Source organism: Nipponia nippon, unplaced genomic scaffold (genome assembly GCF_047370975.1).
Source record: "Nipponia nippon isolate SJK-2023a ecotype South Korea unplaced genomic scaffold, ASM4737097v1 scaffold_5, whole genome shotgun sequence".
Lineage (NCBI taxonomy): Eukaryota > Metazoa > Chordata > Aves > Pelecaniformes > Threskiornithidae > Nipponia > Nipponia nippon.
Window position 1 is genome coordinate 72,619,714 of NW_028262369.1, and position 26,338 is coordinate 72,646,051.

Here is a 26,338-nt window from a genome sequence, read left to right on the forward strand (position 1 = left end):
ATCACCCCCAAAAGCTCTTCTCACAAAGACATGTGAGAGCTGCCTTTGTAAACCCGATGATTGCTTCTCATAAGAATGTGGCTATTGTTTCTCTGCTCAGATAAGTTGATAAGAATGATTCCTTTGAAGGAGGTAACCAGAAAGTGTTGGTAATTTGATATCCAGATTCTGCTCTCCTCCTGAGAGCAGAAACCTCTACGCTCATTAACAGTGTTGCTTTGTTTTTACTCTATCTGTTCTTTTTAATTTCAGTAGCCTGAGGAAGGTGTTCAACTCTGAGAAATTTTCCCCAAGTTTACAGAATTGGTATTCAACTGTTGGGTATTAAAACTGTTATGTGATAGGATGGGACTTTTCACTGTGAAGCAGCTTTTTTTTCCTCATCACTGGTGAATGGAAAAGGGGAAAATCACATTTGTTTGGAGTTTGTGACAGATTCTGTGGTGGTGGTTTTTAAATGAAATTCACCTTATAAATGGGCAGAAACCCAAGGATTCTTTGGTAGAATCATTAAGTACCAACAAAGGAGTTTACTTCCTTTTTCATTCATTTAGTGCCTGAAAACTACTGTTCATGGGTTTATTAATCTTCATGGCTAGGTTGTGAACCAAAGCACCATTTCCTAGTAGGGCTGAATTCTACCATCCCACCCACACAGTTGACTCAGTGGTGCTGTTTCTAATGGAGGACATCCCTCTGAGGAAGTGGCATTTGAAGAAGACCTCGTACCCATGTCGGGGGGGAAAAAAAAAAGTTTTTATGCAGAAAGTGGGAGAGGCTATTACTTCATGGCCATAGCAGATCTGTTTTGAGATCTGTTATTCTCACATAGTCCTTTAAGTTAGCTCTTTTCTTTTTGCCTGTCTTACTTGAGACTATGTGTAGTCGAGCTGACCTTTAAAATTTTTCTTTGCTGCTATGGCTCTTATGAAAGAGGTCAGTGACTTGGCAGCTGCGCCCTTCTGAGCGATCCTTTCTGTCCTCTGCAGGCAGTATAGGGACTTTAAAAAGTCATCCTTTTTTCCACGTCTTAATGTTATGCTCTTCCTCTTGTGATTCTAATAAAACTACGTAAAATGGAAGACTGTTTTGATAGGAGGAAATGCTTGTCTGAAATAGGAAATCAAGCTTTGCAGTTGACTTCTGTATTCTACCCTAAAAAATAATTCTGCTGTGTATTTAAGAGCTCTCTGACCTGGAAATGCAGGGAAATCCTGTAAAAGAATGGCCATGCACTGGCTCACTGAAGGTATGTATAGTCTAGTATACTTTCTGGCTGATAATAGTGACAAATGTTATGGAAAGAGGCTCCAAATTCCACAGCCACCAAAAATGGGAGGATATGACTTCCTTTTCCTCTCTTCCTTCCTTCCCCAAAGCTCTGTTTACACTGTCTCATCTCCTCCTTTGTCCCAGCTTTGGCACTTGCTGGTACTTAACACACCAGAATTTACTACTTTTATTCTGGGGCTCACTCGGTGTGATTTGGGCGAATTGCATAGGCTCAGTGGGGTCTGATGTGTGCTGATGTGCAGTAGGGGGATTGTAGCCAAGAACTGGAGGCTGGAAGGGAGAGCAGGAATACACCCACTGGTGGTAATGGGTTATTCAAATCTTTTTGCCTGAGCAATTGGGCAGGCAACTTGGTGTCGTCGTCTTCCTCTTTCTCCTAGCAGTCTGTGCTGTAGGAGCTTTGTGGGGTTGAAGATACATCAGTATCATGACAGGTGATAACTCTTGGTGGTCCTGTTGGCCAGGACCATCCTCGTTGTTCTCATTCTGAATTTGTCTCTATGCCACTTCCAGGAGACTTGACTGGAATTCTCTGGGTTGTCTAAAATCATGGTTTTATTAGTTGTCATCATGACTTGTTTAATTTTCTCCCTTTCATAACAATCCTTAACACTATCTCTTTGGATGCTGTGAACATTAATGTCTTCAAAGACTATTGCTTTGTAGTCTCGAGATCTTGTCTTTGTGGTACTAAGTGTTGTCTGTCTGCACTTACGTTCTTGCCTTCAGTCTCCTCTAAACGTTGCTGAATAAGAAAAGTTGTTTCCGCCCCAACCCCCTGTAATTTTTGCTAAGTTGAAATTTGTCTTTCACCAAATAATTTCCCAAATCCTTGCTTGAACATTATTCTTCTTTAAATTGGTAGGTTGTGTTTTGTCTTCTGTGCTTTTAGTTGTGTAATGAGTGGCATATACTTTAAATCTTGGTTTCTGCATGTGGGATGCTTTCCTTGAATGCAGACGGAATGAATAATGTAATAGCATGAGTTAAAGGTAGGGGAAGTGACAACTATATGACTAACTTGTCCCCTCCACCCACCAATATTATCTTTTTCCTTCTTCCTTTGGTCTCTCTGCCACCAAGAAATTGTCTCTATTTTCAGTGAGCTGTGCTAGAGCAATAGGAGAAGTAGTGGGGAGAGAATAGAGAACTGTGGTGATCATGCTCATGTGGCTAGTTATGTCTGATTGGTGAAAGGGTCCATTCATGGACAGTCGTTACTGCCCTGCACGTACTCAAGGAAGAGGTTGCAGATAAATTTGAAGTCTTGCACAGTACAGCGTCACCCTACTCCTCCTAACATGAAGGAGTTCTTTATGTCTGTAACCCACTTTGCACAGTTGAGAGATTCTGACTTACATACGAAGGTAATGCATAATTTAGCAGTTGGTAACGCTACGTGATTTTTTTTTTTTTTTTTTGGCTATTACTTAAATTCATTGTAGTTTTAGGCTTGATGTATAAGAGGTGAAAATCATGATAGTGCACTGCCAGTGCACTAAAACTACAGGTTCTTTGCTTCACTTGGTAGAGAAGGTGGCAATATAGAGTAAACGTTAACGTTTCTTTCGGGGAAAACGAGAGCTTTGGGGGCATGACAGTTAGTAATAGTTGTAAAGTAAACTCAGCACACACAGACAAATATGTATTGGCTAATAACTCCTGTGGGATAAAGTGGAAAGCTTGAAATGGGTGTAAGAAAAGACAAAGTTTGTGTTCCATAGCAATTTTGCCATGGTTGTCATATGGACATGTTGTCACTAAAATAATACTTGCTACACCGTGGTATAACACAGCAGCTTTTCTCCCCATTAAAGATTATTGTAGGTCATGTTTTATGTGTAATTACTAAATGTTACATTGTATGAAAATACAGTTGACTGTTTCTGTATGCAGAGAGATCAACCCATAATATATATGGTCTTTGGTAGGCAATAGTGTCTTAAAATAGAGTTGGATTGCTGAACCTCACATATTATTTGTAGGTGATTTAAAGAACAGTTGTGGTCTGTTTTAGCTCATGGAGGAATAGAGCGTTATTGGCTCTTGTATTTTGGGAGCTTTAGGTTTGAGTAGTTTTCCTTATGTTCCATGTTTTGTGTGGTTAGCAGATGCGAAGGATGTTAGTCTCCAATTTGTGAGAGTAGTCACAGATATGCAACAAACAAGGCATGACAGACGTTTGTTTTGTGTTTCTTCTAAAGACTCTTAAAAAATTAAATTAATCTCATTTTCTGCCAGTTCTATTATGTCCTTAGTTTTGTACACAAAGTGTATTCTGGAGTGTTTCCAGTTATCCTTTTCCTAAGCTGAAAATAGTCAATGGAAAGACTTAATTTGAAACACAATTAGACCATCTCTTCCTCTTTCTTTTTTTTCCAATTATTAGTCACAAAATGTTTTTTAATAAGTCAACACTAAAGGAAAATTGTATACATTTGTCATCTTGAAGCATTACTTTGGCTTCCAATTTTGTTGGCATAAGAAGTGTGAGCTGTCCAGTTTTCAAATGTTCTTGAAATACATGTAAAATGACTCTTCACTTGCCAGATTTTTGGAGGCTTTCAAAACATCCTCTGAGATAAACATATCAGTTTATGAAATATAAACAATACTTATGTATTTTGGTAATCAAATGTGCTTGGCTATTCATCACGAAGTTTACGCATGACAGTAAAACAGTTTTCGTCATATGATGCACTAGAACCCAGAGATTGCTAATACACACTTCCCAGTGCCTGCAAAACTAGCACCTAAACGTTTTTTTCACATTATACTTATGGAATCTGTAAAGGAAATGATGGGAAGGGATTATTATTTTGTTTTGGTAAGAATTTTGAATTGGAATCCAATGGAGACATTCTAAAAGTTTAAATTACTGCACATGCATGGAATGGTAGGTTTTAAAAATTGGGGTATAGAGATCATAGAATACTTTGGGATGGAAAGGACCTTTAAAGGCCATCTAGTCCCTCCTCCCTGCAATTGGCAGGGACATCTACAACTAGATCTGGTTGCTCAGAGCCCCATCCAGCCTGGCTTGAATGTTTCCAAGGATGAGGCATCTACCACCTCTCTGGGCAACCTGTTCCAGTGTTTCACTACCCTCATTGTAAAAAAATTTTTTCCTTATATCCAGTCTGAATCTACCCTCTTTTAGTTTAAAACCGTTACCCCTGTCTTATCACTACTGGCCCTGCTAAGAAGTCTGTAACCGTCTTTCTTGTAAGACCCTTATAAGAGATGTAAAATAGGTGAAAGGGAAATGAGAACCTAAACGTTATCCTCATAATAAATCTTGCTTTGTGGTAAATCTTGATTCTCTGATCAGTGTATCAGACTTATTTCATAGCCATGAATTTAAAATTTACCCTGTAACTTTTTTCCACATAGGAGGTCACTAATTAAAGTGCAGCAGGAACCACAAAACATGTAAGAATATATTTATCTTCTGAGTTTGCCTGTGAACTTTGCCTCACACTGCTGAATAAGCTTAAAAGTTCCCTCCCTGGAAGGAACAGGAAAATGGACAGTATGATACATGTCTTGTTTGACACAGCTGGCTGGCAAAGCTGGCATCAACTGAAAAATTACAGTTATGGTATATTTTGTTACCTTAAGTATGAACACTAAAGGCGTTGCCTATGCCTAAATGCTGTTCTTTCTGGTTGTTCTGTGATGTTGGAGTCTTTTGTGGACGAGCAACTGAATGACTCAAACTCTGCTATCCCAAATACATTTATCTACAGTTAAAACTGCTTCTTCAGAAACTTCCCTGGTAGCCCCTTGCATGTGGCAGTAGTGAGATGACTGTCTCCAGCAAAGTCATATTGTATCAGTTAGAATTTGCCTGCGGTGTGCTTGGCCTTTCTTCCGTTGTGTTCTTCTGGAGATAGCAAACACTTGATGGTTTCTATTGTCCAGCTGTTCTGACTTTTTAAGATGAAGGCACACAGTTAAATGTTCATGAGCCTTCACTTCCCAGTTGCAGTAGACTCTTGCCTATTACAAGAAAAGAATGTGAGCTGGTGGCAGTGGTAGTCAGCTGAGCTGGTACTGTCTTAAAATGGTTAGACTGCTATGTGTGTATGTACATGTGCTGTTTTGATTAATAATGCTAAGAGTAGAACAGCTGCTGTTGCTGGTGGAAACTGTCTGCAGTCCAGTGACCTTTTTTATCCTTTTAGCTTCCCCTCCTGCCTCTTTACATGCATTGATTAGAGAAGTTGCTGTCACACGCTGTTACGTGCTGTGTAAATAACCCCATTTTAAAATAAATCTCACTGCTTTCATGCCGGTTCCACAGCACTTCAGAAAAATACTTGTGCTTATGATAGGATTTATGGAGGAAAAAATTCTATCATTGATACAGACAAGCTAAGAAAATGGTTGTTCAGAGGTTGGAACTCTTACTAGATTCATCTGTGAGACAAAATACCACAGATCAATGACAAAGTAAATGTAGGCAACGTACCTCTTGGAAGCAGCAGCCTTGGACCAAGCCACTAGACTTGACTTGAGAAATGAGAATTCTTGCCTTATGATGTTACCAACTTTTGTCAAAAGCGCTGCAGGGAGTTGTATGCTTTGGTTGCAGTTTCCAGTGAAGATATCACTCTACAAGTTGTGATTAATTAATGGAGCTTTTAAAACAGCCGATTTCTTTGTAGATACACCAGTCCGCTTAAAACCAAGACAAATTCCTTTACTTTTTCTGCAACTTCTAATTAGATTAGGGAAGAGAAATACTACATCTGTAGGAAATTAGCAACAGATTACTTGTTTGTCCTTACTTCAGGTTGCCAAAAGTCAAATTTGGAACAGATGACAAAAATTAAGAATGCAGCAGCCGATTGTGGAACATTAAACTCCTCTTAAAAGGAGAAGAGAATTTATGCTGTTTTCTTCAGTTGCATATACTTCTCACTTATAGGATGAAAACTAGGGTTTGTCAGGTTTGTAAAGAAGTTTGAACCCCAAAAATGAGACTTCTTGTTCTGAAGAAACAACTGAGAACTGGCCTTTTAGCTGTGTCGGTTTTGTGCATGCTGGTTCATGTTTAGTCTGTTATAGTATAATAAAAGTTGTCTGCAAATACAAAGAAAAGTCTTCATTTTTAGTTAACCAAATTAACAGCCTTGGTTAGTGTCCTGTGTTGGGACATTTACTAGTCTCATGTTTGTAAAAGTTATTCAAGATTTTAGACTAGCCCCATCAGTGGTTTGCTTTATGAATGCAGGTTTATTTTTTTCATATGGCTTATCTGCTTTTAACCAAAAAGGTAGATTTGTGACTTTTAACTCCCCAGCTGTGTATACCCATTCTCCTCTAGTGATTGATCTTCGGATGATTTGATGTCTACTGTCATTTTTTTTAGGACTGATTCATAGTTTAAAAGTCAACAGACATAAGCAAATGTTACTTAATAGAGTTACTACTTAGTGTAAAAGGCAGCAGATTCAAACAAAACCAATTAAAGCTACATGTACTTTTATTCCTCAGGTTTCTTAGCTGCTTTGATGTCTTCTGTGCTGCAGGTAGAGCCCTTCACAGGATGAAGTATCTGATATTCTTTAACTAATGCAATTACGCGTGAGTTAGCCTTACTAAGGTTTGGCGTGGTTTTTTTTTTTTCCTTCCTTCTTTCAGTCTTCCACTTAATGCATCTCTTTTTGGACAGATCAGACAAACATTTTCTGTGAAATTATACTCCATCTTCTTTATTTTTTTCCTGGTATGTTTTTTTTTCTTTTGGGAAAATTCCACTGCTTGAAACCTCCTCCCTGCAGGCAAACTTTATTTGGGATTTTGCGTTTGGTTTATGCTAATTTAGGTCCATGCTACTGCTGAATTGGGCAATCTTGCCGCATCTTGTATTGGCACTAGTGTTTACGCAGCTGCCTCATGATTTGGATCAGCTTGTGGTCTCCCTGAAAAATAATCCTTCTGAATTAGTTGTTCATTGATCCCCTGGACCGCATGGTCAAAATCACTGCTGTCCACACAAGAGGGATGTGAGAGCACATGGCTGGGGGAAGGTCAGGACTGCCTCTTTCTTGTGGCAGTTTAGTCTTATATTTCTTAAAACCAGTAGTGAAACTAAGCTTGAGCTGAAAAGCTTACTAGCTTTTGCAATCCTTTCTGTCCTGCTGTGTCCCAAGGAACTTGTGTTGGACAGGGACGCATCACAACATGACCTGGGAGGTACATGGGCTAGCAAATAGTGCACCTCATGCACATGGTGCAGCAGTTTCTTAATTTGAAATGTCCACAGACGTGTTTCTTAAATTGCAGCAAATTTCAGTGTGTTCAGACTGTAACTGCCAGAACTGGCATGAAGTTATAAGCATCCCTAGTAGTTAAAAAATACTTGATGTAAATTAATGTATACTTTGGGGGGGGGGGGGGCTTGATTGGTGGTTGGTTTTTTTTGGTGTATGGGTTTTTTTTTTTCTTCCTTAAAGTTGCAAAGTTGAACACTTAGAGTTAGGAAATTCCAGTTGCCTGCAGTGAAATGGAGTTGCATGAGTTTCAGGAGGAGGGTTGGCTGCTTGGGAGCACAGAGTAATAGCTCCAGATTCTCACTTCCCATGTCTGGCTCCAATATGTTCTGCAGCAGCCAGGCATTGCAATTTCAAGAAGGCTGCTGTACACATTGGATCCACAATGGATCCAAGCATTCTCAAACTTGGCCAGTCTTTTGTTCAAGGCTAGTAGTGTGCAGTCCAGTTGGAGGGCTGGGCAGTGCTCTGTGAGAGGATGCAGCCTTGAGTTTTTTCAATTGTGATGCTCCAGACTTCACTGAGACTTTATGGACTATAATTTTAATTCTAAAGGCTTATGCTCAGACAAATTTGGGTAGCTTCCCATGGGGCAGCACAAAGCAAGTCTTTGAGGATGTCTCTGCCACTAATCTATTTCATGGTCAGATGTGCAGAGGTCTTTAAAAACATCTATATTTTAAATGAGATGCACCTTCCTTTCCTGTCTTGGAAATACTTTGTCTAATGTAAATGACTACTAATCATCCTGTAACAGTAACCCATCATGGAAAATTTCTCTTTTAGTGCTTATAGCTTGGCAAAATTTTTATAAGCGACTGAAAACACATCTTGTATGTGGAAGTATCAGGCAGCTCCATTATCTAATGCTGGTGCTTCAGTTTCTGGGTGTCTATTCTTCTTTTCTGAGGTTTTGATAAGAATAAACTGTAACCCCTTTTGCATCTGTGAAACCTTAACTGTGTAACTCAGTTACCCGGATTAGCATGCCTGAAGCAAATACTTCTGTACCTTTGAAGAAAAGGAGCAAGCATTGGAAATCTTAGGCACTCTGCTTTTTAGTAGCATAATATTCAATTCTTGATCCCTTAACAACTTCACGCTAAGAAGCTTGTCGCTACCATGAACATTTTGTCTTTTTTTTTTTTTTTTTTTTTGACACAGATGTCTTCCCCCCGCCCTTTTCTTTTTCCCCCTTCCCTTACCAAAGATTAGGAAAATACTTCTTAATTTCTTTTCAAATGAATTACAGTATGAGAGTGCTCAGAGATCTAAAATAGTATGACCAACTGGAAATAAGATAAATCTCTACTAAATGGACATTCTTCTTATAAGTACTTAGTAATTGTCACCAGAGTGTATTATGTTATTTACTGGTATGGAGGAACTGACATGGGAAGCAGATAAGCTTGTGTAGAGTGACAGTATGGTTTTTTTCTGTTTGTAGTATTTAGAGAATTTAACTCTCAATTGTTGGCTTAGTGAGCAAGTGGTTGTGCAAAGACAATGTTACCTGGGTTTATTTTCTGATTTGTTTCAACAAAGGTAGAAAAAATGCATTGTGTGTGCTTGTAGATGTTTTACTGCCGTGCTTTTATCTGAGATTATTGACTGCTTCCCCTCTTACTGTGGACAAAAGCATACTTGTATCCTATTTCCTTCTCCCTTCCCATAGGAGAGAGCCTGAATCTCCTCTTGTCTTCAAGTCATTGATCATTTGTCCATAAGAAATTTGGATGAGGGGAAACTGCAACTTCTTAATCTAGTTTTGTTTCCTTTGCTTAAGTTAATTGTCATCACTGCTTCTTTCTTCCCTCTTTTGAGTGATAATAAAGCCTTTCTTTCTCCTCCCTCCCTTTCCCCTCTTCCTCTTTTGCATCCTTCCCTTCCCATTTTCCTACATTTTACTGTTTCTATGGGACATTCCATCAATCAGTCCAAGCATCCCATTAACTTTTTGGAAGAGGAAGCTGAATTGACTCCTGTAAGTTATTACGACATGTTTATATGGCTTCTGTTTATGTCAATAGTTGTGTCAATTTGTCTGAAACAGAAAAATCACATTAGTGGCTTGAGTTTAATTCATTAGTATCCCAATAGTGCAGTAAGGTAACCATGTATATCATTGCAGTCAAGCTTTTTAGTCTTCTTGAAGTTGATTGTTGCTTATTTTCTAGTTATTAATTGGGCAAGGCTACTTAAAATGCACTTAACTTTTTTTCTGAAGCATGATTGCTCTTGGCAGCCATAGAATCATAGAACAGAATAGAATCATAGAATCACTTAGGTTGGGAAAGACCTTTAAGATCATCGAGTCCAACTGTAAACCTAATACCGCGAAGTCCACCACTAAACCATGTCCCTAAGACATCTAGGTGTCTTTTAAATACCTCCAGGGATGGTGACTCAACCACTTCCCTGGGCAGCCTGTTCCAATGCTTGATAACCCTTTCAGTGAAGAAATTTTTCTTATTATCCAATCTAATCCTCCCCTGGCGCAACTTGAGGTTGATTCCTCTCATCCTATCACTTGTTACTTGGGAGAAGAGGCCGACCCCCACCTTGCTGCAGCCTCCTTTCAGGTAGTTGTAGAGAGTGATAAGGTCTCCCCTGAGCCTCCTTTTCTCCAGGCTGAACAACCCCCATTGGGATTTTTTTCATTAGATGTTCATCATTTTATATTGTATGCTCTTATACATTCCATGTGAATACGTAATCTCAAAGAGTTTGTAAAGAAAAACTTCAGTTCTCCTTTCCCATCTTTGTCCCCCTTTGGGACAAAATTACAAAAAATATGTTTAAACTGTTAATTCTTAAAGTTCTATTCTCTTTTGAAAATAGTGGACTCTAATTCTTTAAGCTAGAGTTTGAAGAGTTCGATGCACTGATGTAGTTGAAATGCAAGCTATAGTAGTTGTCTTTTCTACGAAGTTTTGCAAGCGCATAGCTCTCTATTGGACACTGCTTACTCAGTTTCCCTCATTTTAGTTTGTTTCTTAGGAACAGAAGGAGGCTTTTAAAAAAGGTTTTTGTAATGTTTCTCAACTGTTATATTAAATCCAAAATAATGGCACAAGAGTGCCACCAGCTGGTTTAATTAGATGTGTGTGTTCATGTTAAATTTTTAAAGAGTTTTGCAAGAAACGTGGTGAGATATTTATGTACACAAGTCCTCAGTGTCTTGTCATTATCTTTTTTTTTTTTGATGTACTGAGCTAAGTTATTCTGTTGTACATATCTTGAGTGAATGATGTCTTTGAGCCTACAGATAATATTTAACCAGAAAGGAGTTCTTGTATTTTAACATATTTAAGGCATTAGAACAATAAGATAAAATACCTTAGAAGATTGCCAGGTCATCCTTTTCTTACACTTCCCATTATTTGTAAATTGACAACGTAAAGAATGTATTTCGCACCTTTCATACTGTATTGTACTGTTTTTAAACCCTACATATATGTATTCTGAGCCCTTACCTTAAAATTAGAGGTATTAGAAACAACTCTTTCTCTTAGCAATGAGATTGAATCTTTCTAAATTTGTCCCACTTCTGTACTAAGTGATAATCAGATATGTAACAAGAAAATGGATCAGTGTTCAATATGAACATGATTGTCAAGGTTTTGCAAAAATGTGCAAGTAGAATTGAAGAAATGAGGCAATGAGTATAGCATGTTACCTGTGAACTGATGACCTGCTATGGTGGCAAGATAGGCTACACAGCCCGCATCCTTCAGAACCTAGCTGGACAGCTCAGTTTATCACTTCGTCTAAAAGGATCTTTACTTCTTAAAATCCACCCATCAGTTACTGTCTGCAAAAAAATAATTCTGATATGCTCATAATTCAGTGTTAGTTTAGAAATCATTTCAGGTTTTGTGGTTTGTTGGGGTTTTTTTGTTTGTTTGGGATTTTGGGGGGTTTTTGTTTGTTTGTTTTGTTTTTGAAACTGGCTTTCATTGTAAGACTTGAGAACATAGAGAATTAAACCCACTGAATTTTTCATAAAGGAACGGACAAGGATAATAGGGGAGGAAATGTTGAGCTTTTGGCCATGTAGAGGATTATTTGTCATTTAGTATAATGCAACCGATTATATTCTGAAAATCTGAAAGGTACTTTCGTTTTCCTGGTAGCCCGTCTGTTCTATCATGTTTAGCAAACATGTTTTGTAGATGTAGGGTTGGTGATGGGTATAAAAATGTTTCAGTATTGAACAAACTTTCTGGCATAAGCAGCTACATTGTATTTCAGAGGAATGTTATGTTGACTTCTCTGAAAACACTGTGAAATGCAATATTCAACAGCTGGTCCATGAACTTCTGGTATTTAGGCCTGAAGATGATGGATGTTACATTCCTGTCTTCAAAGAAAGGATATAGGAAATCTTTGAAGTCCAAAATGTAATTTCGAACAAGACTATATTCCGTGTTTTTATAAACATCAAGGCTAGCTGTCTTTGCTGAATTAACTACACATGAAAACTATTTAACATTTTTTTTGTCCTAACACCATCTAGAACTTTTAAATGTTAATTTTAGTTTTACTCAAATCTAGTTTTCTATGTTGTGATTATCCATACCAGCTAAAGTTCGTTATGGAGACATTAGGAAGCTTATTTATATGCTTTTTTGTTAGTTCTGATATTTTGATTGTCATACCTCATTTTTTAATGTAAAAATGTTTCTGTACTTTATACTTCTGTGCACAGCTGTTTTGTCATGCCTTGAGAAAGGTATACATTTTATTTTATTTTATAGAGTGTTAATGTTCTGATCAGCATTTTTTAATAGCATTTTGAGGATTTTTAAAATTATTATTTTTAACATCCATAGTTTTCAGTGTGACTTGGAATAATTGCTGCTGGGAGTTATGGTAGAAAACAGTCCAAAACAGTCATCATTGCAATGTCTGCTTATACCTCTTGTATAAAATGAGTGTAAAACATAATTTTCCTATTTTTTGATGGTTTTCTTTTAACTGTTTTTTCTCTATCCAGGTCTTTTGAAGTAAACTTAGTTCAAAGTCTGTTCTATATTATAAGGAAGCACTAAAACATAATTGAATAGCTTTTTATGTATTGTGTAAAAATTGTCCCCAAAAGAGGCAATTTTTGGCACGAAAAGAAGTTGCAAGCATATTCGATAGCTGATGGTAGGCTTCATATTTGGTTTTTTTTTTTTAGGGAAGGAAGAGTATCTTCTGAAGATTATAAAGAAACAAACTTAATGAGGTTCAGTCTCCAGCATGGCTAGTGTTATGGCCTGTACAGTGTTACTGTTGTGAAGTCTTGTAGCACAGTTTATATCGACAGATTCTTCGCTTACAGTTTCTGTGGAAGTGCAAATTACATGATTTGATGACGTGACAAGGAGAAAAATTTCTTATTGCCTCTTAAGAATCCTCTTAAAGCCCTATCACATTTCCTTTCCTGGATGCTCACCAGGCTATGGTATTTTGAGTTCTGCCTGAGCAGTGGTGTTCTTAGATTAACTGGGAATCCTAAGTGGAGTGTGGGTCTGTACTCATCATTTAAAATATCAAAGTATAAGTGTTGGTTTTAAAATTCTTTTATTGACAGAGTGGTTTTATAGATCCCCTTTTACTAGAAAATTTTAGTATCTGCTATGCCTATTAAGTGATTTTTTTCTATTATATAGTGGAAATAACTTCGGGAAACTTTTTCATTTGCACTGCATTTGCATTAGTCATTTTATACAAAAGCTTATGAAAAGGTATGGCTGTAACTGATGGCTGGATTTTATTGAGAAAGCTATCCTATACATAAAAAATACAGCTTTAAAAAACCTTCTAGTAGAAATAAAGAATTATAGCTAACTTTTGACTGTGCACACATTATCTAAGTCTTTGACTCGGTGTTATTCATGTTGAATAAGCTTCACTGAGTATTTTAGTGAATCCAGCAATTAAATAGTCTCCCAACACTGTTACAACCTAGCTCTTTTGTATAAGAGTTCTGTAGTAATACGTTGCAATGAGACCATTCTAAACTGACTTTGTATGAAGTTAGAGCTTCTGTGTAGGAAAGGATATAATTCGGAGTAAAAATGCACCTAGCAGAAATCATAAAGAGGATCAGTCTGCCTTCAAGTTAAGTACAGCTGTATTATTCACCAGCAATGTTAACATCACCTCAGGCTTGCTCAGGCTGAGTAAATGAACTGTTCTTTAAATGATAGCCTTTCTTAAGAATCATTGAAGTTGCTGGAAATCCTGCGTATGTAGAAAAAGCAGAATGTTCATCGGTCCTAAATGATATGATTGCATATGTCAGGAAGTCTAATCTGTATGACTCTAAACAATTCATGAGACCTTTTAATTATGCCAGGTCCTGTATCACAAAACTCTCATCAGTGTGTGCTTGAGGTGTGAAAAATTTGTCAGTAGGCAGCACTGCTGTGCTTCTAAAACATATGATGTAGACACAGACGGTAATTCATCTGCAGGCAGAAAAATCTTCATTCAGTCTGTAGCATAACCTGTGTCTATATTAGTGGCAAAGTACCAGGCGGAGCTTGGGCTGGAGCCTAGGTTTTACTTCAGATGCTGTGTAGAGTCTTTCCTGAGCTGTAACTTCTAAAGCCTGCCTAGAGATCATTAATTACTCATCCCAGCATGTGGCAGTCACATCAAGTAAAATCCCCCTGCAGGACCTGTATTCACCAAACTATTTGATACTGCCTTGCATGAAGTTGTAGACATGGTCTCTTCATTTTTTTCAGGAGACTATATCTTATTGTGGCTCTGAAGCAGAGACAGGGATTCTGTGCTGCTAATTATTAAACAAGAGTATAGTAGGCTGCTTAGTTGTCATGCCTTGTTCTATATAGCATTGGACCAATCCACACAAATAAGGCTGAGACAGATACAGCCACATGGGACAAAATTTGCAGTACAGTGGCAGTACACAGAAGATATACTTAATGCTCTTGTTAAGTGCCACAGTATTAGCCAAATTTCCTTAGCAGACTTGTGACTGTGGTTCTGCAAATTCCTGTGGGCTGATGGTTTTGTTGTTCCTCTGTAGCAAATGCTGGAGAAGATAATCACTCGATTAACTGTCATTAACTGATTTTTGCCTTTTGAGCAGTCTTTCTCTACTGGTTGCTACTGATTTTCCTTCCTTTTTTAAATATATTAAAATACATTTCCTGCTAATTTCTTTTCCAAGAGAAATATGGGGATTTGTTTCTAACTTCTTGGATCACATAATTTGGAAGGTACAAGAGAAGAAAGACCTAAGTCCTTTTTTTTTTTTTTTTTTTTTTTTTAAAGGGGGGGGGAGGGAAGAAAAAATAATTCTAAGTCAGGTTTGGATTATTATTATGGTAACAACTTTTTTCTTTCACTGTGGAAGTAGCAGCCAGTGTAGAGAGCATGAAACCCGTTCCTTGTCTCCAGGATGATCAGTTTTTATTGGCTTTATGTTTGTGTAACGGAAGTAGAATGTTTAATTTTTGAAGACTGGACAAGATTTTGAAAAGCATTGTAAGTGCATGTTTTCTTACTTTTATAGTTCTAAATGTCTTTAAAAATAGGTTGTCTCTTGCAGAAAAGAAACCAGTAGCAGGTAAGCAAAACTTTTCTTAATTCTATTGTGTGATGTTTTGTACAGGGGAAGACTGAAATAGTGCCCTCTATTAGCACAACTGCTTTTATACCAGTGTGTTAGGCTCGTAGTATTTGGGAATGTTCACCTTTTTATGGGAGGGAAATAAAGTGATGACGTAGGGTTTTTTTCCTTGAACTCTACTTTATCTTCTGTAATCAAGACGCTATAAAATTACTATACTGACTTCTTTTGACTTATGTTCTTTCTCTTTCTTTCTGCACAAGCACTCCTATTTGGACAGGGAAACCTCCCTTCTTCTGAGAAACATTGCAGGAAAGCCTTCTCATTTGCTGACCAAGGTGATGCTTCTTCTTTCCACCTGTATGTGACTATTTCTATGTAGAAAGAATGCTTTTGGTGTGTGCTATGCTCATCCCACCCCTGCCCTTTCCAGGAACTTGTGCATTTGCTTACATGATTTTCCTGATTGTCCAAGGTGCTTTTAAAGGCTGAATTTTATTGTTGAGTTCTGCAGTTTTATCAAAGTGCTCAAGTTCTTGGCAAATACTTAACAGCCATGTCAGCAGGTAAAATGCTTTAGCTGAAAAGGAAATGTACTGAGCTAGAAGTTCTTTTGTTCCTATTCCCATTCACGAATTTAAAAACATAAAGATCACAACCGTGGAAAGTATGTGGGAGTATTCAGTACTGTTAAAAGGCAGTAGTATCCTTAAAATAAGTTCACTTGCTGTATTGAAGATGAACTGTAGTAAGTAATGGGGTTGACTTTTTTTTTTAACATTTTGAATGCTGTCTTGATATAATGTGGGGAGAAATCCTAGTGAGACAGTGGTCTAATGAGCCAATTATGTACAAATCCTGATGATAAATTGATTTTCTTTACAGGAAAGAGGTCAGTAATGTCCTAAGAGAGCACAAATTGCTGTTCACTTTTTCTGGTTCAGTTTGTTAAGAATTACATTTTCTATACATACATCCTTTTGAAACTAGAGTAGGAGGGATGGAGCAAGCTATAAATCTCCTTGATGAACAAATAAGCTGGGATGAAGAACATGCTGCTTCACATTGTTGAGAAAACTTTGAATGCTCAGTAGCTGAGGTGTCAGATATGTCTGATGCTACTGCCTACTGCAAACCACTTCTCGGGTTATTTTTCAAAAAAAGACACTCTAGAGGAGAAATCTCAGGCAAGCCTGAAGTGACAAAATGTACCTTGGTGACTTCAAAACAATAAGGATAATGTTTGCTGTACATAAGTAGTCTGTGTTTTCCGATAAAAGTTTAGAACTAGTTTACTGCTTTTTCTTAAATGCCTTAACATTCTTCTTAAAATGCTCAGCATGCATCTTGACAACAAGTTTTCAGGCTGTCTTCTAGAGAAGTATAAAGAGCCAAAACCAAGTAATTTTCTGCTCTTGTGATTGTTTTGCTTAAAATTTAGGTCCATACGTCTTTCTTTTCCCCCCATCAGCTCCTTGCCCCTGCACCCCCAACAAAGCAAACAGCCACCAAACCAGCAAACCTTGCTTGACTGCAAATAGATTAACAATGGCTGTGGCAAAAACAGAAACCATCATTTTCTCTCTTTCTTCTCCATGTGTTTTCATATCTTACCTTCTGGTTATTTATATATGGGATGAGTGTTGGTTAGCATATGGAACTTCAATTAAAAAAAAAAAAGCATAAAATATTAAGTCCATTGCGTCATATGACCACAGACTACTTCGTATCAGTGATTCTAACAGACTCCTGAAGTTAAATGTTTGGATTTATAAATCTTTGTCTCGGCTTATTAGACTTTGTAGCCCTTTGAGTCAGGTGCTTATGGTGAGCTTGCTGATGTTCTGAGGATAATGTTTATTGTTAGCTCAGCTTAGGACTGTCTCAGTACTGCTGTGCCCTCTACTTCTGACTACTGAGCACACACTCCTGGTGTGGATACTTACTGGTTCTCCTCTGACCTCCTGCAGAGGGAAATATCTTTAGTAAAGTGATGAAATGGAAGTCCACTTCGCTGCTTAGATCTCTTCAGCTTGCTGTAACATTAGATAAGCCCCAGTATGAGAGAAGCAGTCTCAAGAAATGGGGCTTTTCCTTGCAATTGTAGCAAGGTGTTAGGTCAGTTAACTGTAGGATCATGTTGCAGCTCTATGCTGGTGTCTCTGGTGTGTCAACTGTTTCTTATTGTCTTATTGTTTCTTGTGTTCTTCCGCTTCTTTGATCTGTCTACTTCTTATATTGAGACTAGAGACACCTTGGGGGAATGATAATATCATTTTTGTCCTCTGGTAGTATAACTAATTGTAAAAAATTCTAGTCATGGACTAGATTCCTTTTGCATTACAACCATGCACAAACACAGTTCCTGTTGCATTGTAGGGCAGATCTCAGCACAGAAACTGATCTATTCACTGTGGTGGTCTCTTTATGTTTAAATGTAGCTCTGTGTGTTATTGTTCATACAGTGTTCAAGCCCCTTTTTTTGAAAACAGAAAGAAGTGAAAGCATATCAGTGAAGTAAGTTATTGACTATTGAAAATAAAGCAATGTATCTTTAATGTCAAATCTGCAAGCTTGTTTCTCTATGGGGTTGGAATTAAGCCATCAAATGAATACTGAAAACTGAGCTTGTGGCTGTGAAATATTAGACCACATGGAAATAATTTTAAGAGAGTACTCAGGGCTCAAATAAATCCCAGTTTAGGACATGAAAATAGGAAATAGAAATGTAACACGCTGGATTTTGAAGTTACCATTTCTTCCACCATTCTGATGCACGTGAAGCTGAAACTACATTCAGGAAGCCAGATGATGGTGATTTAATGATGTAATGCTTCAGATATGTATGTCAGCATCTGGAGAAAAAGAATCATGTTATGCCTTCTCTTCTCAAGTATCTAGTACTTCATTCTTCTTTTCTTGTTGACCTGAAAGGCAAATATTCTTCTTATGCATGTTGATTCCCTTGGTTTGTACATTTTGGTTACTACATGCTGTAATCCCTTCAGACCTTTGAATAAATCAGTTGTGAAGTTGGCTTCATGCGTCTTAGGTCAATCTGATTCAGATGTCCTCAATCTTGAATGAAGCATCTGTTTTAGATTTTTTTTTTTTAATGCAGTTTAAAAATAGAGCAATTGATTGCTAAGCTGCAAAGGATGTAAGCATGATCTGAAAACTCCAGCCTCCTCCAGCCAGTTTTTGAGGAAGTTGTGATGGCCACACCTGGAAACTACAAAAAGGATGTGGGTGGTTAGTAGCAGGGTTTTGTGCAATGCTGAAAATTATGATATAAAATTTTTATTCAACAAGCTGCTTTGTACTAATCCGCTGGGATTATTGTGATGTTCCTGTGTAGTTTTAATGTCACCTTTGTCTTGGAATGCATTATAATAAGCTGTTGTGGATACATTGTTAGACAAACAGCCTGTGTTCTCAAATCTGGGTTTCTGCCCTGTTCTGCGTATCAGTCGAGCTTTTCGTCCAGCTAAAACTCATTACCAGTCAGTCCTAGTGCTTCATCTGTTATGTTGTAGTCTTCTTTCTACTCTCAGACTTCCTTACCGTGGTTTTGAAGGCCTATTCTCCCTCCTGTTTTTTTCTTTTTTTTTTTTTTTTTCTCCTCTCCCCTTTCTTGCCTTTTCCTGGTGCCAGATCTACTACCTCTTCTCCTATAATTTTTTGCCTTAGATAGCCCCAGTGAGAAGCCTGGCCTAGAGCTGTTACAAGACAGGTCCTATTCAGAGGCAAGCGGGAAGATAATCTAGTGCAGATAGATGCTTTAAGGAATAAAGAGCCAGTGAAATTCCTTGCAAATGCATTTTGTTTTTTTTTGTCTTCATCTCTACTAGCTTTGTCAAATCTGAGCATTCTTTCAGGGGGACAGCAGACTGTATATCCCTGCTGAATCAGATTCTATTCTGCCATACCTTCAAAATGGCACAAAGTCTAGTTGGAGGCCATGAACCAGTGGTGCACCCCAGAGGTCAGTACTGGGTCCAATACTTTACATCATCTTCGTTAATGATCTGGATGGTGGGACAAACGCTAACCCTAATTTCTGGCTTAAGCTTGGACTAAGTCCCCCACCTCTGACCCACACCTAAAACTATTCCTCAGCACTGATCTCTTTGCTTCAGCTTGCCTCTGGCTGCCCAATTCCAGCGGCACTCCAATGGCCCCTCTAGGCGCTCTTTTGCTCAGCCCTAGCCCTCTGGACAAGCTAACCCTCACAGACAAGCTGTTGATCTATGGGCTGGATAAGCAGACAGTGATGTGGACTGAAAACTGGCTGAATGGCGAGGCCCAGAGGGTGGTGATCAGTGGCACCAAGTCTTGTTGGAGGACAGTAACTAGCGGTGTACCCCAGGGGTCAATACTGGGTCCAGTCCTCTTTAACATCTTCATTACTGATCTGGATGATGGGGCAGAGTGTGCCCTCAGCAAGTTTGCTGATGACACCAAACTGGGAGGGGTGGCTGTGATGCCAGAGGGTCGTGCTGCCATCCAGAGGGACCTCAACAGGCTGGAGAAATGGGCTGACAGGAACCTTGCAAAGTTCAGCAGAGGGAAGTGTGAAGTTCTGCACCTGGGGAGGAACAACCCCGTGTACCAGTCCATGCTGGGGACCACCCAGCTGGAAAGCAGCTTGCCAGAAGAGGACCTGGCGGTCCTGGTGGACACCAAGTTGACCATGAGCCCTTGCAGCAAAGGTGGCTAATGGTATCTGCATTGGGAGGAGTGTTGCTACCAGGTGGGTGGAGGTGATCCTTCCCCTCAGCACTGGTGAGGCCCCACCTGGAGTACTGTGTCCAGTTCTGGGCTCCCCAGTACAAGAGAGATAGGGAGTTACTGAAGAGTCTCCAGCAAAGGACCACGAAGATGATGAAGGGACTGGAACATCTCTCCTGTGAGGAGAGGCTGAGAGAGCTGGGAGTGTTCAGCCTGGCAAAGAGAAGGCTCAGGGGGATCTCATCAATGTGTACAAATATCCGAAGGGAGGGTGTAAAGAGGATGAGACAGAGCCAGGCTCTTTTCAGTGGTGCCCAGTGACAGGACCAGAGGCGATGGACACAAACTGAAACAGAGTAGGTTCCCTCTGAACATCAGGAAACAATTTTTTACTGGAGGGTCTGAGCACTGGTGCAGGTTGCCCAGGGACTTTGTGGAGTCTCCACCTTTGCAGATACCCAGAAGCCATCTGGACACGGTCCTCGACAGCTGGCTGTAGGTGGCTCTGCTTGAGCAGGGGAGTTCGGCAAGATGACCTCAGCCATTCTGTAAAAATTGGGAAATGAGATGAACAAACTTAACTTTTGCTTTTCCTCGTCCTTTGAGGTAGCTGAGGTACTGGTTTTGCATCCTGTCTTCCTCAGCTTCAGTTTGCGATAGACACTAGCATTGTAGTTTTCTTCCCAACCAGTTGGTTTAATGATATTACAAGCAAATAAAATTCTGATCTTGTTAAAGTTGTGCAGTGGTTCTCCTTAATAAGAAGTAGCACTGCCAGGTTTGTCTTTGAAAATTCCTTTGCATCACATTTCTAGCATTAACACTTTGCCAAATAGTATATGTTGTTGAAGTATGGCCCAAGATTGCTGGGGAGAGTGTGAAAAGCTTAAGTACTGGATAATTTTGATCAAGCACAAGGGAGGTTCTGGAGAAATTCATAGATGCCATTATGCATTTAAGCTCATAAGCAACTGCCATCTATCTCTTGGCCTTCCTTCTTTGCCCTAATAGACTGTGGGGGGAGAAGATCCCTTCTGTAGAAACTTGTGACAAGGACCAGTGTGACTTTGAAACGCATTTAAAATGTAACTGTTGCTTTCCAGTTTCCATTCAGAAGCCATCTTCTGTGTTGGAGTTAGGCTTCCAATAGCAAAAAGTTTGTGAACAGTGCACAGAAGTAGAACAAAGGAAAAACAACTACCACAGTGTAGTGGTAACACACTATCCCAGTGTAGTGTCATCGTAATATTTAACAACTTTTCAGGTGAATAATTCTGAGACACAACCCCCAAAACAATACTACTGCTTTACGTGCATTGCCATATTAACATAATACATTATGGTGACAATAAGTCAGGAATGTGCCAAAGGTCTAGAAAACTTAATATAAAGTTGGGAAGGAAGAAGGAGGAAATATGGGATGAGTCTACAATAGGGAGGATGGACCCCTCACCAGGAAAATGGCTGCTGTCCACTCACATTTAGTGAGCTTTGAAAGAGAGTAATGTCTTGTTTCTCTTTCTGCTTTACTCAGATATAGGTTATTCTGGGTTATTTTGAGAAGAAATGCAATAAAAGATATGTTTTGAGAATGGTCATGAACTACTACTGTAAACACAAGTTCACTGTTTGTAAATGGGCTGTGCCACCATTGCCACACATTGGTTTTTACAGTAGGGGTGTTCTGCCTGTTGTAATGAGTTTATCAAGAAACACAGAAGAACTGCTGTTAATATTCACTCATTCGGCTTTCCCCTTCCAATGCTGATCATATACACACTTGTTCTAGTGTTCCTTTTTTTTTTTTTTAAATAATAAATTAAATCAACCAACAGAAAACACTTCATTAATGTGATTAATGGTCTGATTGACACATGGGGCTAATAAAGATGTCTTGAAATTTTGGGGAGTTAGGTATAAATTGAGATGTTAATACGGTGTTCTCGGGCAACAGGAACCTCTGTTTCAATAAAAAATCTGCAGGAAGAAGAGTCCTTGAGGCTAGGCTGCAGCTGGGAAAATAAACAGTGAATACCTAGTCCTTCAGAAGTCAATGCTACTTGTGTATTTAGTTATCGTCTTATCTGCATTCAAAGAAAGACTTCAGAGAAAAATTTCAAATATTAAACATAAATTTCTTCTTTTATGCATCTTGTGATCTGTGTATCTACCCTGCTAACTTAAGTGATATGTGGACTTTGTTACTTACCTCATCATTTAATTACTAGCTTTCCTAAACACTGTAACCTTTTTAAGTGATTTCCGCTGCCCCCCGCCCTTTTTCCATTCTGCCTGTGATCTGTGTAAAAGGGATCCGTTAATGACACTTCAAAAATGTACAATGAAGCAAAAAATAAAACCCTAACCTAGAAGTGTGAGGCATAAAGTTATTTGAGCAAGGTCAGCTCTGTCATAGCACACATCTCGCATATTTATAGCCATATTTATAACCCATATAAAACACAGCTGGAATATCTTTAACTGCACATTTAACTGGAAACTGGGGCAGGAGGCTGTGATTTTCATTATATTAAGGAAATCTTAACTTTAGATCTTTTGGGGTTATTCTTTCCAATATTCCAATATAGGCTAAAATTATTGAAAACTGAGTTCTGGTATAAAAATATAAAGAAAAAGTCTTTAATTTAAGACCATTGCATTACAGAGCTGTACTCTTTCAATTTTACTTCGCAACATGTTAGGTTATTTTGGATGAACAAGTTCTTAACATTAGTACGTTGCCAAACATTTTTTAAATCAGGTGTGATGTGTTCCATAACGAAAAGTAATCTCAGCTCGAAGCTTCAAAGTGCAAGTGTAACAATACTCCTGAAGTCCATTAAAGTAAGGGATTTATGTTGCAATTTTACAGTGATGTGTATTGCTACTCAAAGAGAATATCCTTTTCCTGTCAGAGGTGGAAATGACACTGTGTGTTGTGCTTTACGCAGTGGGTATATGTATGTATCTCCTTTATGCTTTTGCATAGCATGTATGTGACCATAAAGGCAGTCTTAGCAAGGAGTAGGTTCTGCTGAATCTTTCTGCTGTGTTAATTTTCAACTAGATCAGTTCCCTGACTGAATTGTCTGTGTGGCCACGGCAACACTATGGCTGCTACAACTGAGAAGTAATGCTGTGCAAGGGAGGCAGGTGTATCAGCCATTTCAGGGATTTACATTGGTATATACCACTTGTGAAACCATGACCTAGGCAGCAGTCTTGCCATTTATGTGCGTGTTTATGATCCTTTGGCAACCTAACTCACGTCACTATTACTAGCAGGATTTCCTAGCAAAGGAGAAATAAATACCTAAGTTAGATGTGATTAGACTGTATGTCCTGGCCTTGTTAGTTTGTGGTGTTGAATAGTTTACAGCTGTAGTCAGGTATTTTTGCCACTTGTCACCTTTCTCTATGTGCAATGAAAAATGTTGTTAGCTTAGTACCAGCTGATGGATTGTGCAGGCTTCCTCCCATTGAGGAGTTGTCTTGGTTCCATGTACGGGTGAGGAGAGAGCCTGTGTTTGTGTCTGAGGGCAGTGTTGGGGTGGCTTCGATGGGGAGGGGATGTGGATGGCTCTTTTCTTGGGCCATTAGGAGAGAAATAGAATAGATTGTTGTGAGTTTTGGGGAATTCTGTAGTTACTAAATTATTTTATTAAGTAATCAAAATAGATAGATCCTCCTCCTGCTCCAGTGAAACATTGTTTGTCACATCAGTAATGATGCAACAGTGGCCTGACCACAAACTATAAAGTAAAACTTTAATAGTGTAAAATCCTGGGCTACTATGTGCTTTCAGAAATTTCTAATTCCTGCCTCCTTTTCCTCTGTGCATTTCCAGTAAGTAGATTCAGACCTCTTTTTATAATTTGTTGCTGGTTGAAACCCGTTCTTATTTTTATAATCGTAATTCTGGGGTTTTATTTAAATATAAACTGACTTTGTTAAACTCTAGTAAAGTATAAGAAATCCTGATCTCTGAACCCACATTAAAATCGAGTGGGAAGTTAAAAGTAATTGATAGGCGTTAAGATAGTAAATCCTCGAAATCTTTTTTGGTCTACATATTTATTTATTTTAAAAGACATTTCAGGGAATGTTGGATTATAAACTTTGAGATCAACAAAGACGTTTTAGGTGTGTTGGTGCAGGTATACGGGAGGCCCCCAGCTGATTCCTTGTTGCTTGCTCTCTTGTTGCTGTCTGTGCCTGCGCGCTGTGGCTGTAAAGTGCTCCTGCTGGGGTTTGTATGGATGGTTGCATTGCACAGGTGTACAGTGAAATGGAGTGGAAAATTGTGCTGCTTGACTTTAGGGAAGGCCAAAACCAAACATGCTGTCAACCTTTGTACAGCAATAAAGGTTTACGGTTGGGTTAATGAGCAGCTTTTTTAAACCATAAATTACAGTTTCTTCATATGTATGATAAAATAAGAGAAGTGTTTTGCTCTTGCTGATTTCATAATGCACAGGTGCGTAGCATCACTTTTAGAAACTTACAAGTATTTTCAAGCCTTTTTTTTATAGTAATAATATATTTCTACAGATGGAAATAGCTAATGTTAAGGAAGAATATTTTAGAATTCTAAGTGTTTTACATTTAAGTGATTCTAGGTATCATGGCACTGTTTGTTTGTTTTTAATAGGATGCTAATCTGATTTAACCTTTCTAAGCTACATGACACCATCGTTATGGTGAATAAAAAGCCATAGTTCCCTGTAGACTAATAAAAACCTATGTTCCTAGGTAATTGAGTTTCCAGATAATGTTTCAAGCTCACATTATTTCTGCTCGTGTCAACTTACTCATTCATTTTATTGAAAAGAATTATGTTTCTCCCAAGGCAGCCTATTGTCCTGTCTAGCTGATGTTTTTTTCTGGTGCATGGTATGGTCACAGGTGTGAGGGAACAAAAGCTGTTAAGTAAGAGTAAATAAGTAGCATAGGGAATACCCTTTAGCAGTTGACAGGAATACTAGTAATTCACTGAAAAGTGGAAAACTTAAACTCTGTGGATTTCAGGATAGCTGAATCTTGTCTTTTACAAGAAAAGCAACCATCTAAACACATGGTAAAGAAACCATGAATTACCTTCATACAAGAAAGCAATGCAGAACTAAATGTCTCTGGCATGCCAAGTGGTGTTGTGATGGGCTGTGCTACTTTTGATCTGAGAAAAATCTTACTTTTTCTTTTCTAAGGAGATTGAATATTTTGGAGGGGATTTGCTTGTTTGTTTATTTATTGTTCTAGAGATTTTTTTTAATAATTATGATGCTTTTAGATATTAACCACAATGAACATCCACAATTTAAGATTTCTAAAATCTGAAACCTGCATATGGCATCTTAAAAAGAGTGGCTGCTTGTTTAGCTGCATATTTCAAATCCACTTCCAACAGAAATATCAATAATCTCCAGAAATTAAAAAACAGTATTGCTAGTCTTACAATATACAGATTTCTTTAGCATCAGCAGATAGATTTAAATTATCTGAATTTTTAATGCGTTTCCAGTTGCAACAAAAATAGATTACTTAGAAGAGCACAAAAGAAAAGAATGTGTGTTTGCTTTATGTCTCTTAAAATACTTAAAGCGAGGAGAAATACAGCCTGGATTTAGTAAAGATAAAGGGAGCGTTCAAGCTACTTACTTATGGCAAATGGATTTAATAGTTTAAAATCTTCCCAACTAATGCACATAGCGTGGAATCCTATTTATAGGATTTGTTTTCCATACTTTCTGTGTGCTGTTAAATTCTGCTGTTTCTCAGCATGCTATTTATGTTTTATGTTGATCAACCAAAAATCTATTGGGTGTACTCAATTATACACTCTTGTCGAATATGTATTGTCCAAATCTATGACTGTAAATATATGATATGCTAAAACACTTGGTAGCAATATACAAGGCTACTTACAGTATGGAAGAACGGAGAAATGCCAAATGTGTCTATACAAAATATATACCGCCAGTATGTTCTTTTGGAGATAATGGCAGTTGTATTTCTAAATGCTAGATAGATATAGTAACACTTTTTGTAATAAAAGATAATAGTCTTCATCATCACTAAGAAATAGTTGAGGATTTATAGGTGGGTAAATCAGCATTTCAGTTCATGTTTTAAAACATGGTAGCCTCAAAATTAAATCCAGTAAAACTGGACTGAAGTTTGTGTTAACTGGAATTCCGTGTGTTATCTCCTAGGAGGAACAGGCTGCTAAACTCAAAGCTGAGAAGATTAGAGTTGCATTAGAGAAGATTAAGGAGGCACAAGTGAAAAAGGTAAGTTGTTTATACTGGTTTGAAAGATACCTATTCACCTGGAAAACGCAGGCAAAATTCTTCTCATTTGTGTCTATTACCCTTAAGTTGCCCTAAATAAAATAGGAACACTGTAGTGTTCTGATCTTGAGTGATAATGTACTTTCTCA

At 38.2% G+C, this 26,338-nt stretch overlaps 1 protein-coding gene across 1 annotated transcript in view; it reads left to right on the forward strand.

Moving 5' to 3' along the window:
• Nucleotides 1–26,338, forward strand: part of RAPH1 (Ras association (RalGDS/AF-6) and pleckstrin homology domains 1) — a 100,534-nt gene that overhangs the window by 45,838 nt on the left and 28,358 nt on the right. The window contains 1 exon segment of the mRNA XM_087733545.1: nt 26,112–26,189. Coding sequence (XP_087589671.1) covers nt 26,112–26,189 — 78 coding nt within the window.